We start from the raw sequence: 17,952 nt of genomic DNA, 5'->3' as shown, positions 1-17,952 counted from the left end.
TAGGACTAGCGCAATCTTACAGCTTAACCAGAACGACGGAGAAAACAAACTTAGCTGCGTATCTCAGCAGCTCGGGATGCAGCGTAATCAAAATCACCCTTACTAGCCACTAAAATCGGCGCTTGGATGATGATTTACCTAAACCAACAACACATACTACAGACATGGGAACTTTTTTTTTTTTTTTGAACTATGTTCCAGCAGGCTATGTCATTTGTATAATCACGAGTGCAAGCTGAAAAGCGGACACTGATAGAAGCTGTGATAAGCAATCGTCGGGAAACATGAAAGGGGACGCCACTTGTGATCTTTTTTTTTGGCAAATATCAAATGATTAAATTCATTACGTCCAATCTTGACTCATAATATAACGCAGTGCAACATAGTGTTCATCAACAAAGGTCAATGTACCGTTGTTAACACAAAAGAATTTAAAATTCTCTGACGAGCATTAACAAAAACACTTTCCTATTCAGATCAATGTAAAAGTGAACTCAAAATATTGTGCTGCGATATGCTGTTCGTCCTAATGCCTGGTGTTGTTGTATTGTGGATATAACTGCCTACCTCTCCGATCTAAAACACAAAGCGAAAATGTTCCATGTGAGTAAACCTCCAACTGCAACAATTAGAATTTGGAAAACAATCCTTTATGAAGAAAACGAATATAAGAAAAATCTTTATAGAACTCACTTATTTACCCGTTTAAGATCATGGTCATTCGAGGGCAGAGACCAGAAATTAGAGTTACGGACACTCCTTGAGATAAATTTCTTTGTTTAACGTTTTGTACCTTAGGAAAAAGACTCAAGACTTTGGTTACAAATCAAAACAAGAATCTTCTTCTTTAAGAGACTGTTCTGAAATGGGGACCATTACGCCTAAAGTAACTGGAAAAAGGTCTAAATATATTCAACGATTTAATTTCAAGTTGAACAGTGACAAATGACAGTATTGGTATTGTATGTTTGCTAAACTGTTAGAATAAGCCAATTTATCTAAACGACGCAGAGCTCATAAAGGGATTCAGAAGAGATAGTAGACTTTGAAACTTCCAACCATAGTGATGAGAAAGAACGAGGCGTTGAACTAAAAGTAATGAAGAAATCAGAAATGCTCACATGACATTAGCGCAACGAAAACGCGGAGGCTTATAAAAGCGTTGGAGTCGCTTGAAATGAATGGATGATGGACAAGTGTGAACGAAAAAAAACCTCGAAAAAAAAAAAAAAAAACTTTTCAATCACTGTTTCTGCAAATTCAAAGACATTTCCATTCAATTAACTAACCCATTGGACGTCATCTTTCCATTAGACATTTTGTTTTGGCCCGACATGTTTAGATAAGACTAGCTGTGCACCCGGAGCTGCAACTAATTAAGAAGTGGGGAAGGGGGGTAGGTATTATGAAACAGAATTTGGGATATGATGTGTTCACATGAATAATGCTTTTTGCATATGATTCTGCAAGTCTACATGTTTAGTTAGTAACTGAGACTGTTTTGACTTGGAGATCTACTTGTAGTTTCCTGTTCTACAGACCTATCTCAAATTAACCTAAACATTCAAGCCACCAAGGTTAAACTTGTCTAGATACCTGACGTTAATAGATTTTCAGATTAGATTACCGGGTTATGATAAGGACGAGCAATTTAACTATTTCTGTGCATTCAATGTTGTACTTAGTTGTGAACAAGGCTAAGGTTGTAGTTCGGGTTGTACTGGCAGGTACAGACCTAAGTAGGGACAATTCTTCAACTTGGATGAAAATCGATGAACATTGGAAATGACTTGAAACTCGTTTAAAATTATCTATATGGCCCCAATAGTAGCCAAGCAACATATTTTCTTCACAGTCAAATGTGTCGGATAAAGATGATCCATTTTATTCAGCATTAAATTGTGAGTAAATGACGTCATTTACTCGTCCCTAGCTATTGTTCTTTTTGCTTAAAACCAAAATTTCTCATCTTCAAGTGGCTCCCAGGCTAAAATTTTCACTAGTTATGTTTACGTAGTCATAATTAAGTCATATTATCCTCAAATACCTCGATTAGTTGGACTTTCAAAAATTGGGGCGTTTTCATACAAGTGCCCCTTTAAAAGAAGAACGAGGAGATCTAAGATGCAGGTTATGCCACGTCGAAGAAGAAACATTCTCATACTCATTAATAATTCATGAGTAAACCAGCCAATCAATGGGCTATTTTTTGGTCACATGATGTTACTCGAACCTTGTAAAGTGCTGTGAAAGGAATGCATTCAGTCTGTAGTAACTGGAACAAAATAAAACTCAGTCCTAGGACTAGTTACTCTAAGTCCAATAATTAATGAGATGGGAAGTCATTTCAAAGCCTCCATTTTTTAAAGAAACACTGTAATATCTTCATACTATTAAAAGGATTTCAAAAACAGTTGGGAAAAAAACCATGAAAAATATCTTTATAGCAAAATTCGCGGGCATTTTCTCCAAATCAGGTACCAGTCTCCACACGGACAGGTTTTCAAACCAGTAACAAAATATATGCTGAGGTCGTGAGCAAATATGTCCGTTTTAAAGCGAGATCTGTAGACGGAATTATGGATATTTGAGCAATAAAGAGGCCAGGTTTCTATGGCTATACAAATCGCGGTAGAAAGATGATTTTTTATATCAAAAAAAGCACTGGGAAGTCGTCATTTTGGACTGTTTTGCTTTGTTTGGTCAAAGTTAAAACTCCTGAAAATCGCTACTTGCTTTCAGCTTCAAAGAGAGCTGGATTTTGGAAGCAATTAAGCAATGGTTGGGCACCAATTTCAGTTGTTACTCTGAATGATTTTCTTCACGATGAGCAGCAGGACCCGAACGAAATTCAGGAATGATAAATTTCCATACATATAAACACTACGAAACCTGAAATTGACCCACAAAAAATCGCATGTTGGCAAATTGAATCACCAAAATAAAAGGTACATGTAGGATTATATTGTGTGGTTGTCATCCTTTAATATTCTTATGTTACTTTTCTTGCATTGACTTTAGATTTTCTTCACGAAGCCATTAAACTTTCAATATTTTGACTTTGCCTTATAAATATAAATGGCCGCGAGAGGATAATTGATATTCGGAAACTGGAATCTAGTATTTTATTCTCTAATTTCCCGGATGTGTCACTCAATTTTGTGCAATGGGACTGGACGGGAATTCAAGTCTAAGCAATTAGTTCCAGTTCGAGGCGCAGCCGATATTGGAGACTTTGAAACATTACATACCACACTTGCTATGCGGATGTTCTGCTATCGCACAATCCCTATACAAGGCAAGACACGATCAGATGCTTCGCCCTATTTACCATCCGGCAAATCATATCGTCCTATGGGTTCACTAAAGATGAAGATCTGCTGAAACCATGGCACAAACAACCAATACCAGAACCTGTCGTAAAGAACAAAAAAAGCAAAGATACTCTGGGACATTCCAATACATCTGATCTGAAGGTTGCACCAAAGAATATAGGCATTATTGAAGAACGAACACTATTAAAACAACAAAAATATACCGAATTAAGATCAGGTCTAAAGAGCCTATATCCCGATTATAAAGTAATCCAAGTAAACATTGTCCTAATTTTTCTAGCGGGTTATAAGAAACAACTTGTACATGATATGGAAAGTGTAGGTATAGATGATGGACAAAACTTGATAAGACAATGCCAAAAATGGGTGATATCGCAAAACTGCAAAATAGTAAAGGCATTCTACACCTTTGAATAAACATTTGTTAGTGACACACTAAGGATATAGCCTAGAACTAGCTGGAAATTTGCTTTTGTATAAATAAACATGGCGTCGCCCGAGGGCTTTAGCTTTTTTTCACCATTATTTTGGTGTAAATACTAGAGACAGAAGCAGTTAAGACTAATGCTTGTATTAGTAAAAGATCCATTGGAATCCTTCAAATTCAAGAAAGAATTGCATTGATAGACAGCGAAACGACATTGTTTATGAAAAGGTAATAAACGATCGATACGGATCACAGATCATAAAGCACGGGCATGAAGGAAAGCGTTATCGCTTTTGTATCATTGTACTATCGTGTATTTTGATTTCTTTTATTTTTTTATTGCATGATATTTGTAATATCAAGAATTTGTCTCTGTTTCGTTCCGGTGTTTCGTTTCGGTGTTTCGCTGTTTAGCAGTGCCCAATGCAGTTCTTACCGTCAAGAGTAAGTGATAAATTCTGTATTTCTCCTGTTACATCACAGGAAGTTGAGGATGAAATTGGGAAGTTAAATTCAAAAAAAGCAGTTGGTCCTTTTAGTATACCAACTCCTATACTAAAATCTATTAAGCATCTTATTTCTGAACCTCTTAAGCATATATTTAATAACTCTTTCACTTCTGGTATTGTTCCTGATGGTCTTAAACTAGCACGTATAACACCTGTATTTAAGAAGGGCTCACAATTAGATGTTAATAATTATCGCCCTATTTCTCTAATATCCATCTTCAGCAGAATTCTTGAAAAGCTCATGTGCAGTAGGCTACTTGAATTTATAAATAGGAATAATGTTCTTTACGATAAGCAGTTTGGATTTCGTAAGAAACATTCCACTACTCATGCCATTTTATCAATTACTAATAGCATTCAATGTGCTATTGAAAGTGGTAATTACTCTTGTGGAATCTTTTTGGATCTAAGGATTTAAGCCTTCGATACTGTTGACCATCAAATTTTACTTTCTAAGCTTGAGCATTATGGCATATGTGAAGTAGCAGGAAATTGGTTCTCTTCTTATTTGCATAACAGAAAGCAATTTGTTTCTCTTGGAAGTGTTTGCTCTAAAACCTTACTGATAACCTGTGGTGTTCCTCAAGGCTCAGTCCTTGGACCCATCCTTTTTCTTCTATACATTAATGATATGTGCAATTCATCTACCTTGTTCTCTTTTCATTTATTTGCAGATGACAGCAATCTTTTCTATTCTAATAAAAGTTTATTGAGCCTTGAATCTACTATTAATAATGAACTAATGAATGTTTATTCATGGCTTTGTGCAAATAAGTTGTCTTTAAACATTGACAAATCCAATTTTATCATTTTTCATTCTATTCAGAAAAAGGTACATGACATATCAATCAACATAAACAACGAGTCGCTTGAGCAAAAACAGCATCTTAAATATCTTGGTGTTATGATTGACAGTTATCTTAATTGGAAACCTCATGTTGCCTATATTTCAAATAAAATCAAACGCAGCATTGGAATTATATCCAAAGCCCGTCATTATATTAACTTAGAAATTTTAACAAGTCTATATTATTGTCTAATTTATCCTTACTTAATATATGGCCTCATATTTTGGGGCCATACTCATCAATCTGTTCTTACTCCTCTGTTCATTCTTCAAAAAAAAGCAGTCAGACTTATGACTTTTTCTCATTAGATTCATCACACTAGTCCACTTTTTCTTAGGTTAAACATTCTGAAATTGGAGAATCTAGTCTATCTCCATACAGCTTTATTTATGTTTGATTTTTACTCAGGAAATTTCCCTAGTACCTTTGAACATTACTTCCAACCAGTGAATCAGAGACATAATTAGAATACAAGATTAGCTGCAAAGTCTTCCTATTGTTCGGTACAGTTCGCGGTTTCGACAAGACATGCACATGCAGCTTCCCTCACATTTAAATTGCAACAAATTAAATTGCACCATTTAAAAAGAAACTAAAACAAGTCGGTGGAAATCAAAATGAAAAGGTTTCTACATCAAATTCTATCAACGGTAACTTAGCGAAGAAAAGATGGAGAAAACTTGTCGCAATAAATCGAACACGCTTAAACAACTAGCAAAGGATTCCATGGTTGCCGTATAAAGCTACCATCTTGTTCAAAAAATCCAAGAACTAATTCACTTTTTTCCTTACGATTTACTCGATCGATATAATTTTATATATGTATATATAGTTATCTTTTAGTCTATTTTTTCTTCTTACCTTATTCTATCGACGGAAACCCTGCCGGACCTAGACCCCTGCCAAAAAACGATGGCCGTACGTACGTCTAGCAATATTCAGCGAAATCTTATATTTCTTCCTTCATTCGCGCTTTATATTGCGTTGCTCGCATTGTTATCATGGTGCGTTTTGATTGGCTGCTAAAATCTTGATATGAATAGGCCTTTTGCAACAATAGATCACGTGTCAAATTCCCCCATAGCAACAAGCCTCTGGCGGGCAAGCTTTCCAGACATTCCTTGACAACAACAAGAGTTTAAGTAGCGGAGCGTGACCTTTCCAGAACTATAGTGTCTGTTTTATCGTTATATTCTTTCTCAAAGCCGTTGATTTTCCAGAAGTACTTTGTTCAGATATTTTTCTATCTTGTGAACGTGTTTTAAACGTTTCAAATCAAAAACAGAAGGTTTTTTAGCGACTTGAAGACGAAGCGTCGAGGGTGAGACGCACGTGAAAATGGCGGATTTCACGGGTAAGTTGTTTACATGAGTTTTCTGTTATTTCAGAAACTAATGTTGATTATTTCATAGAAATACTTACAACTATATCATACGAGTTTTTTTTCGGACTCTTAACTATGGTTTTGCTAAACATCGCCGAGTTTAAGCCATTTTAAGTCCGAACAAACTACCTCTTGTGCTTGTTATATTCTCGGCGTAGCTAGAGGTGTTATATCAGTGATACACCGGATAGCCAAGATCTACAGTATATATGAGGCAGTTCTTTTTTTAATATTGATATGCAAAGAGCACATTTTAATTTTGTTTCAATATTTATTGCGTTTTAGCTGAGTATATGACGTACGAGACCTCGAATACGGACCATGGAAGCACTGAATCCAAGACACGATTTCACTGCAGTGTTCCTTTGTGTAATGGGGATTCGCGCTACAACCCAGCACTTTCTTTTCATCGATTCCCTAAAGACGCAACACTAAGAAGTGCCTGGATTACAAAAGTAAGGCGAGACGAAGGACCCTATTTCAAGGTAAATATGAAAAATTGAATGGTCTTTGCTTTCTTCAGTAAGATAATAATAGTTTTGGTCTCTTTTCAGATAACACACAGCACGAGGGTTTGCTCGAAACATTTCTTAGACAGTGATTACCGTCCTCCAAACAACTCAGGAAAAAGACTTCTCAAACCTGGCGTCGTTCCTACAATGTTCGACTGGTCTGGTAAAACCACTCAAAGGAGAAAATTGATTCGACAAGTTGACAGGTATATATATTTATATATAAAAAAGGAAATGTGCTTAATTTACTGTTGTGAAAAATCCAACAAATAAATTGTATGGATGTGACTGTTATGAGGGAAAATAATGATAATTCATTCAGAGTGCTGTCTTTGCCATTAATTTTACTTATTACTTCTGTTTTAGTGGGACTCAGACTGACGAGAGTGAGGATGAGAATGATAATAATGTACCTGATGTACCTGAGCCCTGTCCTGATTCTGAAGCAGCACCACAGCCTGAAAGAACTCCTGTTGAAGCAGAAACAGAGGCCCTGAGAGCAGCATATGGTGCAGCTCAAGTTGAAATAGAAGCCCTCAGAGCCCAAGTTGCAGCCTTAAAATTGCACAAGTTTGGTATAGAAAGATTTTCCTCTGATGATGACCTCATAAAGTTTTACACTGGTTTTGCTACCTATAATCATTTTTACAGTTTTTATGATTTTGTCACACCTTCTGCTCAGTACATGAAGTATGTTTATTCTGCTGGTATTCAAAAAAGCAGGCCTTCAGCTCGCACTATGATTTTGATTGATGAGTTGTTTTTGTTTTTAGTTAGAATAAGACTAGGTTTGTTTGAACAAGATTTGGCGGATAGATTTCTTATTAGCACATCATCTGTTAGTAGAAAAGTGACCACTTGGTCTAATTATTTATATTTTATCCTTGGCACCCAGCCAGTTTGGATGTCCAGGGAGGCAATAGATGAGTACATGCCACAGTCTTTTAAGGACATGTACCCAACCACCAGAGTTATCTTAGATTGTACTGAGTTGTATGTTCAGACCCCTTCCTCACTTTTGCTACAGTCACAGTTATATTCTTCTTACAAAAGTAACACCACTCTAAAGGGTCTGATTGGAATAGCACCTCATGGTGCTATTACCTTTGTATCTTCTCTGCACACAGGGTCTATTTCAGACAAGGAAATTACACGATGCTCAGGTATACTAGATTTATTGGAAGATAATGACTCGGTAATGGCCGACAAAGGCTTTGACATAGAAGACCTTTTATTAAAAAAGAAAGTCAAGCTAAATCTCCCCCCATACCTTCAAAGCAAAGGCCAGTTTTCCATTCGTGAAGCCCAACAAACAAAGTCAATTGCTAAATTACGAATTCATGTGGAAAGGGCAATACGTAGAATTAAGGAGTACCACATATTTGATTCTGACATTCCATTGAACATGCTTGGTACAATCAATCAGGTTTATGCCGTTATTTGCCTATTGACCAACTTCCAAGGTCCACTTATAAGAGACAAAAACAACACCTAATAACATAATATATACTACTCATACTTATCAGTAATGGAATTGTGAATGTAATTACCAAACAAGTAACAGAACAACAATAAATATTTCTTAGTGTCACCATATTCTTTCATGTAAGTTTATATAATAATTTTAAATTCTTCAGAGCTGCAGCTGTATTTATTTTAGAAAATAATTGAAATAAAAAAGATCAACTTTATCTTTACTTTCCTCAAGAAATCCTTCATCAAAGACAATTCTTTCACAATGAAATACTGATTCATTGATGAAACTAAAAAAATCACACCATGGTAGCCCTGTTAATGCCAGCTGACACTGTACCTGGTAGTAGTAATAATGTGCTCGTTTGAGCTGTAGATTACCATTTTGTCCAACAGTCATATACTGTACAGAACTGAAGTCAGTTGTACCCTCTTTAGTGACTTTGACTTCAAGAAGACCGAAAGGCATGTCATCTTGTTCCTCTGCATCCATGTCATACACCTTTCGGTTTCAATACCAATATAGTCGGCGTTTCAATACTTTTCACTGAGAAATGTGAAGTTAGATCATAATTCTTTGATACTTTTAAAAGGGCTGGTTCACACTTCTAAACTTGTATGTTTAGACTTGAGTGGTCAAGATCAATTGTCAAACATTGATTTTTTGTGGCAAAATTGTAACTTGGAATATCTATTCCTTGACAACTGTACAAAACTAAACCAAAACAGAGTAGTAGAGAGCCTTAAGTATTTGAAAAACTACAAATGCTATCATTAAATGGTTTAGCATTTTCAAATGAAAATCAAATAGTCATAGCCAATATGCAAATACCTAGCATTTTAAATTTGGGTCTAGGTGGTTCAGTGTTTACTTTGGACATCGCTAAAATGCTTTTGGAAAAATTTTCCAAGATTGCTTTTTTTAAAACTTTTATGCTCAAGGGTTGATAGACTTCGCTTAGCGAGGTTGGGTTCAGAATATGACGTTAATCTAGCTTTTGCATAGTTTTTGTTAATGAAAGTAATGAGCTATCAGTACATTGTTGATTATTTACTTAAAAATAAAAAGTTAAATAAGAATGGAAGCTTGTTGATTTTATGATGCATCCTGATGGCGATTATGATTATTTATAGCTTCAAACATCGAACTATTGCAATGCATTGTCAAATGCAATGCAGTTTCAGCGCTAATTTCTCGCGTTGTCTTATACGTACAAATTAAGTATGTGCTGTTATTACTATAACTTACTTATTATTATTATAATTAATTTGAAAATAAATACTGCTAATTAACGCCTTTTATATATTATTTGTTCAATGAAATTTATAAATGCCCTCAAAATGAGGGATCACATTTCACATAAAATAGCCAATGGAACTGCACTTAAAAGTTCAATTATGCCTATGTTTTGTTTTGTAACTTTAGAAAGAGAGAGCTCAGAAATCCCAAAGGCAAAATCACCAACAGTTGAGCCATGCAGTTGCCCTTGTTGTCAACTGAAATACAACAGACCAGATGACAAAGAGTTTCTTACTAAAACTGGCCAGGTTTATGGCTCAGAGGCAAATAAAAAAAACCGTTATTTTAAGAAGGAGTGGGCTTATCCTTTGCAGAACAAGTTTCAAAGCATTTTGCAACGCATGCACGAATGCAAAGGCGAATGGATTAGTATCTATGAGTACAAGAAACAAGGAAGCCTTTACTACTGGGGGATTTAACAACTGGAAGAAAGCTGTAGAGAAATTCAAAGAGCACGAGAAAAGTAACTTCCATAAAGAGGCTGTCATGAAGATTCTGACATCAAAAAAGCCTGACATTGTTACCCAAATCAACTCTCAAGTAAAGAAAGATCAAAAAAACAACAGAGATGCTTTATTGATTCTACTGAATTGCATTCGCTACTTGGCAAGGCAAGGCAAGGCAAGGCATGCCTCTTCGCGGCCATAACGACAACGAAGGTAACCTATTTCAACTGCTGAAAATCCAGGCAACAGAATCGTATAAAATGAAAGAATGGTTAAATGATGGATGTTATATCTCTCATGACATCTCGAATGAGATCATTGCATTGATGGCGAACAGTCTTTTGAGAAAGATAATTGAAGAGGTACGAACAGGATTTTACGCATTGCTTGCAGACGAAACTAGAGATTCAAGCAACAAAGAGCAACTTGTCATCTGTTTGCGCTGGGTAGATGAAAGCTTTTGCGTTTACGAAGAGCCCATAGGTTTATATAATGTGCCCGCTACTGATGCTACTTCTTTATACTCGTGCATAAAAGACGTCCTCTTAAGATGTAATCTTCCCATCCAAATGTGTAGAGGCCAAGGCTACGATGGCGCGTCAAACATGATGGGAAAGCTGAATGGAGTTGCTAAAAAGTTCGAAGACCTTGAGAAGTCTGCGTTAAAAGTACATTGTCTAGGCCATTGTGTCAACCTTGTACTTCAGGACATCTGCAAAGCAATCAAAGCAGTTACAGATCAGTGCGCTAGACCTCGCAAGAGAATTGTCAAGGCTGATCAAATTTTCTCCTAAACACGAGGTCATGTTTTACGATCGCCAGATTAATGCATCAGCTCATCTCGAATCTGGTGAATCTCCTAACCTATTGTCTGGGATCAAGCCATTATGTGCTACACGCTGGACTGTAAGAACGGCAGCCGTCGACGCTATACTCAAGAACTATGTTGTTATACAAGAAACGATGTTTGACATCAACCAACAACAGCGTGATGATATTGGAGTGACGGCAGGAGGCATTGTAGCACTAATGGCGAGTTTTCAGACATTTTGGGGACTCAAGATGTCGTACCTTGTATTTAGTGCGGCAGAGCAGTTGTCCATTAGCCTTCAGGGAAAAGACACGACTGCCCAAGAAGCACAGAAAGCCTGTAAAGCTGCACGTAATTACTACAAAAGGCTCCGAAGACCAGAAGAGTTCAGCAATATTTATGATGATGCTGTCAAGGCGGCTGCGTTGTTAAACATTGAGCCATGCCTACCCAGATACAGAAAAAGACCAAGGCGTCTTGACGATGGCGAAGAGTTGCATCGGTTTGCAACACCGAAGGACTATCATCGTCAAGAGTTCTATCAGGCACTCGAACTTGTGGATAGTCAACTCATGGAAAGAAGATTTGAACAAAATGACTTCCAAACTGTTTGTGATATTGAGAGAGCACTTTTATCAGCAGCAAATGGCAAGCCTTTAGATGAACTCCCGCAGTTGGTTCACATGACGTACTCAGCAGACGTGGATCCATCCCGTCTAGAGACCCAGCTGAAGATGCTTTCCGACTTCATCACGGCAGCTACGAAATGAGCTGTGAAAGAAACTAAGTCTATCAGAACAATTTGCGATGCTTTAAATGCGAGCCCAATTGGAAAGACCATGCTAAGTCACAGGGAACCAGGCTATATTTTTTTGCTCTTTGTGGGTTTCCTGTGTTGTGATCGGTTTCCTATTACATAAGCTGTAATCAGATCTGCGCTGCGATCAGATCGGCGCTGTAAACTGATAGCCGATTAAATTCAAATCAATAACAGTTGGTAACGCACTCTCTAGTAAACACTCAAAAGAAGAGAAGGGCTGCAACAAAGCAAGTTTATCGTATGATCATCACCTCCAGTTGCTCGGACCAGCTACTTTAGTACAACCAGCAGGAAGTCTTGATGATTTTCATTTTTCTATTGCGTCATGTTGTTCGAAAATGTTCAAGATGTAAAATCCTGTAAACAAGGGATTTCAAATCAGTCTTGTTTTGGTGAGCGGCTATTTCATATTTAATCGTTTTTTTAAACTAAAACAATTATATTTTATCAGTTCTAATAAGAAAATGTTTTTTATGATTTAAGGCTTTTGAAAAACTTTTCGGTGTGTAAAGAAGGAACAGTGCCAGTATCTCAAATCTTGAAGATGCACGAGTAGACTTCAGATAAAGAAAATGTTTTGCCTGAGAATGAATTCGGCAGGATAACTAAAGCAAGTTTTCCCTACGATTACTCTTCACAAAATATATGGAAATTTAGATTTCTCTATCAACAAGCTGTCAAATTCTTTTGTTTCAAATTGGACGTACACCAGATACATCCTGTTTCATAAGCTAAGCGGTCCGAGCAACTGGAGGTGAACGCGTAACTAAAACTTAGCTTTTAACTATCACTTTCTAGGATCGTTACTTTTACGAGTTCAACAAAATAAAACATCCCGACCCAAAGTTTATTCATTGAGCAAACATTTCGTGGGTTTTTTATTAATAAATTACCTTCGTGAATAATTTGAACAGGGGTTTTAAAATCTGACACTTGCTTTGTTGCATCCCTTCTCCTCTTTTGACTGCTTACTAGAAAGTGCGTTACACACCACAGGCAACCCATAGTAAGAAACAAAACACCAACGGTGATCACAGCGCGCAGATCTGATTACAGCTCATGTAATAGGAAACCGATCCCAACACAGGAAACCCACAAAGAGCAAAGTTACTTTTCTAAAAGAAACAAAAAAATATAGCCGGGTTCCCTGTGGCTAAGTGAGGTAACAAAGCTGATCAAGATCTACTTGACAATACCTGTGACAACATCTACAGCAGAGAGGTCTTTCTCAGTTCTTCGCCGGCTGAAAACGTGGCTTAGATCAACGATGACGCAACAAAGACTCAACAACCTTATTCTACTGAATGCCCACAAGCTAAGAACCGACGAACTCGATTTGTGTAAAGTAGCTGAAGAATTCATCGCATCTAACCAACGAAGACAGGCTCTTTTTGGAAGTTTTCCCTAGAAGATCTCATCTTGAGTTTGTAGTCACAAAGACACTATATATGTATATTGGAGTTGGTAATAGCAGAAACACTATTATAGACACATTTCATGATCAGCATCGTTAGCAAGCGGCGATGTCAAGAACGAACCGGAGTAATAACACAGACTTTCTTAAAAGACCAGATACATTCACACGAACTGGAGTAATAACACAATTAAACAGGGAATGTAAAGCCCGTGTTATCACCTACACAAGGGATCATATTAAAATACTGTGATAATGTTGTCCATGTTTTGTGTCTCTCAGCACAATTGCAAGTGGTTTAATGCGCGCAAAATGTTACTGATTGAAATATCACACATACACGTTTGTAATCAAGCTAAACAGGGAGGGGGGGGGGGGTCATTTCAAGGTACCGTGAAATATTGGAGTGCCCCCCCCCCTCCAAATTTTTCAGCTTCCGCCGCCCCTGTTTTGCTCAACAGTTTTGTAACTAAACCATATTTTATGGGCACGAAAAGGCAGCGATATACGTTGACAGTCAATGCGTATAAGAAAGAAAAAGCAATGAAGATTTCGTACCTTTTTATGTGAGTGATCTAAGTGGTCTGTGAGTTCCACAGAACGTTGCTGATGTCTGCTTACCTGAAACATGAGTTTTAAATATTTTCATGAATTTTCCACGCTTTTATAGTAAATTTACGTTTAGACTTCTGACCAAACTTAACTTGTTTTAAAAAAATACATTGATTAATTGGGCTCACTAGTTCTATTCTTGGTTTATCGTCCACAAGAAAAGGTTGGTGTGAACGCCATGATTGTTGCTGTTGTGTTTTGCTTTTGAGATGAGGCTTGAGAAGGGCTTGCTGAAAAAATATATAAAAAAAAGAAATAGCTAGAGATGTGAAGGATTAAGATTTATACCACGTTCAGCTGCAATTATTAAAACACTGTCATAAACCTTATTTTCAGAAAAATTCAGGTTGAAATGGGAATACGTTATGCCCAAGTACGAAGGGGTCGAATGACAAACCTCGTAAGCATTGTTCAATTGAGTTTTCTTCTTTTCGTCCTCAGGGACTAAAATAGAGTTGAAATCACAGATCTGGAAACAAAAAGAGTCAAAATGCTTAGAAAAAAAACAACATAGCTCAAATACAATCAAGGGCTTGGAAAATATTGAGACTATCGAAAGGTCAGTGTTGTAAAATTTGAATTCCAGAAAATATCCATTCCTCCACCATGGAATTAGATTGGAATTTATGAGGGGTGGGGAGGGTATGAGGAAGGTCTATCATTTAGTTTCAGAAAATATTCATACCCCCCCGCCCCAACAAAGGAGGATTGGAATTTCAGGGGGGTGGGGAAGGTATGAGGAGGGTATGTTGTGTAGTTACAGAAAATATCCATACTTATCCCATTGGAAGGGATTGAATTTCCAAGGGGTGGGGAGGGTCTGCTGTGAGGAGTGTATCTTGTGTTATGGACCACAAATTGACCAATCATAGTGCATGAAATTACCTTAAATTATCATATAATGAAATGTATCCATTCCTCCTTGTCGTAGGGGATTGAAATTTTTTAAAGTCAAAGTAGTAAAAGATTAAAAATGCATTTGATACATACCTTATAAAGGCTACTTCGATTGTCTTTTCCAAATACTTGTGGAGTAGCCTGAACTTCAATATCTGTATCTCTTTTACACCTGTAAGTATAAATCATAAAACACATATGTTATTTACCGGCCAGGAGGTCCGGATAGGGAAAAACTGTGCCCTCAGCACCATTAAGGCATGGCTCTTTTGAGGAAGTGATGGAAAATCAGTTATTTATTCATATCTTCGACAGTTTACTATGAATCTTTCCCAAATTTGGCTCGTAGTAGTAATTTATAAACGCAAGCAATTACCGCATATCTGTTACCATGGAAACCAGGTCACGTGACCACAAGTCCGCCATCTTGGATTAAAAAAAAAATCGTTTGTAATCGTATTGAAACTACTTCAAAGGTCCTGAAAATGCATATTCCTTTTGATATTTGCAATACCTATATGGATCTAATTGGATATCTTGGAAATTATATTAAGTTTAATTTTTAGAATATTTTTAATATTTTGGAAAAAATAGAAAATATTCTAAAAATTAAACTTAAAATAATTTCCAAGATATCCAATTAGATCCATATAGGCATTGTAAATATGAATAGTAATCTGCATTTTCATGACTTTTAAAGATGTTTCGGTACGTTTACAAACGGCTTGTTTAAAAATCCAAGATGGCGGCCTTGTAGTCACGTGACTTAGTTTCCATGGTAACCAAGGCCTAAGGTTCCTTCTTTTCACAAAAGACATTAACTTGCCAAGTTTGGGGAAGATTCGTAGGAAACTGGCTATGATATAGCTAATCAGTTTTTCATCTGAGAGCCATGCCTTAATGATGCTGAGCCCCAGGTCTTGAATGTACAGACCGAGGCCATCATGCTGAGGTCCGTTTTCAAGACCGTTTTTTTTTTACTCGTTTTTGTAAACGTTTTGTTTTGTTATTTAGCGGCAAAGATACCGGACCGCGTGCATGGGCAGATACTGACAAAATACTGCCCGCTCAAACAGCCAGTCGGAATGCATGATTTTTTAGGATACTGGACCGGAAAAAGAATGTTATTCTCAAAAGGTTGACATATATTCTAAAATGGGAAACATTATGCCCAAGCTAAAACCAGAGTCTATTGAATTTAATAAATAATAAATATAAAATAATAATAATAATAAATAATTTAATAAAATCAAAAAGTCTATTGAATTTAACAAATAATAAATATAAAATAATAATAAATAATTTAATAAAATCAAAAAGTCTATTGAATGTAATAAATAATAAATATAAAATAATAATAAATAATTTAATAAAATCAAAAAGTCTATTGAATTTAACAAATAATAGATATATAGATAATAAATTATTTGATAAAATCGAAAAGTCTATTGAATTTAATAAATAATAAAATGATATATAAATAATAAATAATTTAATAAAATCAAAAATTTCTATTGAATTTCACAAGGTCAGAAAAGTGTCCCTGCATTGTGTAGTTCCAGAAATCATCCATACCAACCCCACAGAGGATTTTGGAATTTCCAAAGAGTAGGGGTCAGAGAAAGAACGAAAATTACAGAGTTTGTATGGAAGAAAATTGGAATTTCCAGGGGGATGCAGGGTGTCTTAAAAAAATTATGTGGCTAAATTTAGTTTATACAAAGTTAAAATCGAGGCCTGCTAGTCGAGTGATCAGTTTGCTGTCACGGAATGTACCCCTCTTTTGCTGTAGAACCTTCGCATGTGCCCATGTGCCCATGGGTCATGGTGGATCACTGTGATACTTTGCCGCAGTTACTTAATGTGATGAACTCTATATTGTCTTGTCAAACTCATTCATAATTCATAAGGAAAACACAACAGAAATCACGATTGTGAAGAGTGTTGTAAATCTGATACACAATTGTGTTCATTTCCATAAACTTTAAGTTGGATTTTCTTGGCCAGATTCACTTTAATTTTGAAAATTTTAGTGGGACACAAAGGAACTAACCTAGACGTTTGACAAGCAATCTACAATATTTGTGTCTGCGTTGTATCCGATATACGAACTCATGGCTATGCCTTGAATTGGTATATCTGATACAACACGGCCATTCATACTGTATAATTATTACAAAACTTACATGTTGCATCAGTTTTACTGGTGAGACAGGCCTCCCACACACCTGTGAAGTTAAAGTAAAGAAAGCTCATCAAAATATCATACTGGCATTGATGATGATGATGACAAATCATAAGGATGACAAGGATGATAAGAATTGTGATGGTTATGGTGATGATGATGATATCAATAATGTTTGTGGTGATGATGATAGTGATTATGATAGTGAAGATGTTGATGATGATGGTGATGAGGATGGTGACAATAACGTTTATGGTGATGATTAAATGGTTATGATGATGTTGATGATAGTGATGCTGGTGATGGTGATGATCATGATGATCACGATGTGATTGTATCATACATTATACGATGATTAGGGGACTTATATAGGGCTAACCTCAATGTCTTCCTTTTCAAAATATGTAATCTGCATTTTTGAATAAAGTATTATTAATTAATTAATTAATTAATTGATGATGATAACAATGATGATGTTGATGATAATGATGATGATGATGAGTAGTGTCATTCTACACACCCAATATGTTGTCAGTTAGTAGTTTATATATTTTTCATACCTTTAACGTTCTTAGAAGAACATGTTCGTCTATGACCAAACCCATCATATCCTCATGCTCATATAGCTGAAATGCAACTCTCACTTCACGCAACTCTTGAAAACTGAGATGAAATCATTACTAATTAATAACCAATTGATGATGATAATATGTGAGATGGTTGGTGGTATTGATGATATTGGTGATGATAATGATGGTGATGATACATGATGATGATGATAATGATAAGTGATGATACATGATGATGAGGAGAATGATAATGATGGTGGTGATACATGATGAAGATGATGATGATATTAATGATAGTAGTGGTGATGATGATGGTGATGGTGATGATACATGATGATGATAATGAATATGATGACAGTGATTAGTTTTATTCTTATAATCCAATCTACCTGAGATATCTCTTTGACAGC

General features: G+C 36.2%; 3 protein-coding genes across 3 annotated transcripts; 2 read left to right on the top strand and 1 right to left on the bottom strand.

Moving 5' to 3' along the window:
- Nucleotides 1-6,251: 6,251 nt before the first annotated feature.
- LOC148912746 (uncharacterized) lies at nt 6,252-8,706 on the top strand. Its single transcript, XM_089026557.1, has 4 exons — nt 6,252-6,473; nt 6,789-6,988; nt 7,058-7,221; nt 7,382-8,706. Exons 1-4 carry the CDS (start codon nt 6,458-6,460, stop codon nt 8,508-8,510), a joined length of 1,509 nt encoding a protein of 502 aa, XP_088882683.1. The 5' UTR covers nt 6,252-6,457; the 3' UTR covers nt 8,511-8,706.
- A 1,788-nt stretch (nt 8,707-10,494) lies between these two features.
- Nucleotides 10,495-13,540, top strand: LOC148912745 (zinc finger MYM-type protein 1-like). The gene is made up of 3 exons (XM_089026286.1): nt 10,495-10,889; nt 10,942-12,257; nt 12,349-13,540. The coding sequence occupies exons 1-2, from the start codon at nt 10,495-10,497 to the stop codon at nt 11,813-11,815; spliced, it is 1,269 nt and encodes a 422-aa protein (XP_088882412.1). The 3' UTR covers nt 11,816-12,257; nt 12,349-13,540.
- Nucleotides 13,541-13,708: 168 nt separating this feature from the next.
- Nucleotides 13,709-17,001, bottom strand: LOC148912744 (uncharacterized). Its single transcript, XM_089026834.1, has 5 exons — nt 16,975-17,001; nt 14,882-14,960; nt 14,289-14,360; nt 14,020-14,121; nt 13,709-13,900 (listed from the first exon to the last, which is right to left on the bottom strand). Coding segments are annotated over exons 1-5 (447 nt in total). The 5' UTR covers nt 16,977-17,001.
- Nucleotides 17,002-17,952: the final 951 nt, after the last annotated feature.

Source organism: Actinia tenebrosa, unplaced genomic scaffold (assembly GCF_029948245.1).
Source record: "Actinia tenebrosa isolate PJP-AT-01 unplaced genomic scaffold, QUT_ActTen_1.0 PGA_scaffold10__47_contigs__length_13832649, whole genome shotgun sequence".
NCBI lineage: Eukaryota > Metazoa > Cnidaria > Anthozoa > Actiniaria > Actiniidae > Actinia > Actinia tenebrosa.
This window is presented reverse-complemented; position numbering and strand designations above follow the sequence as displayed.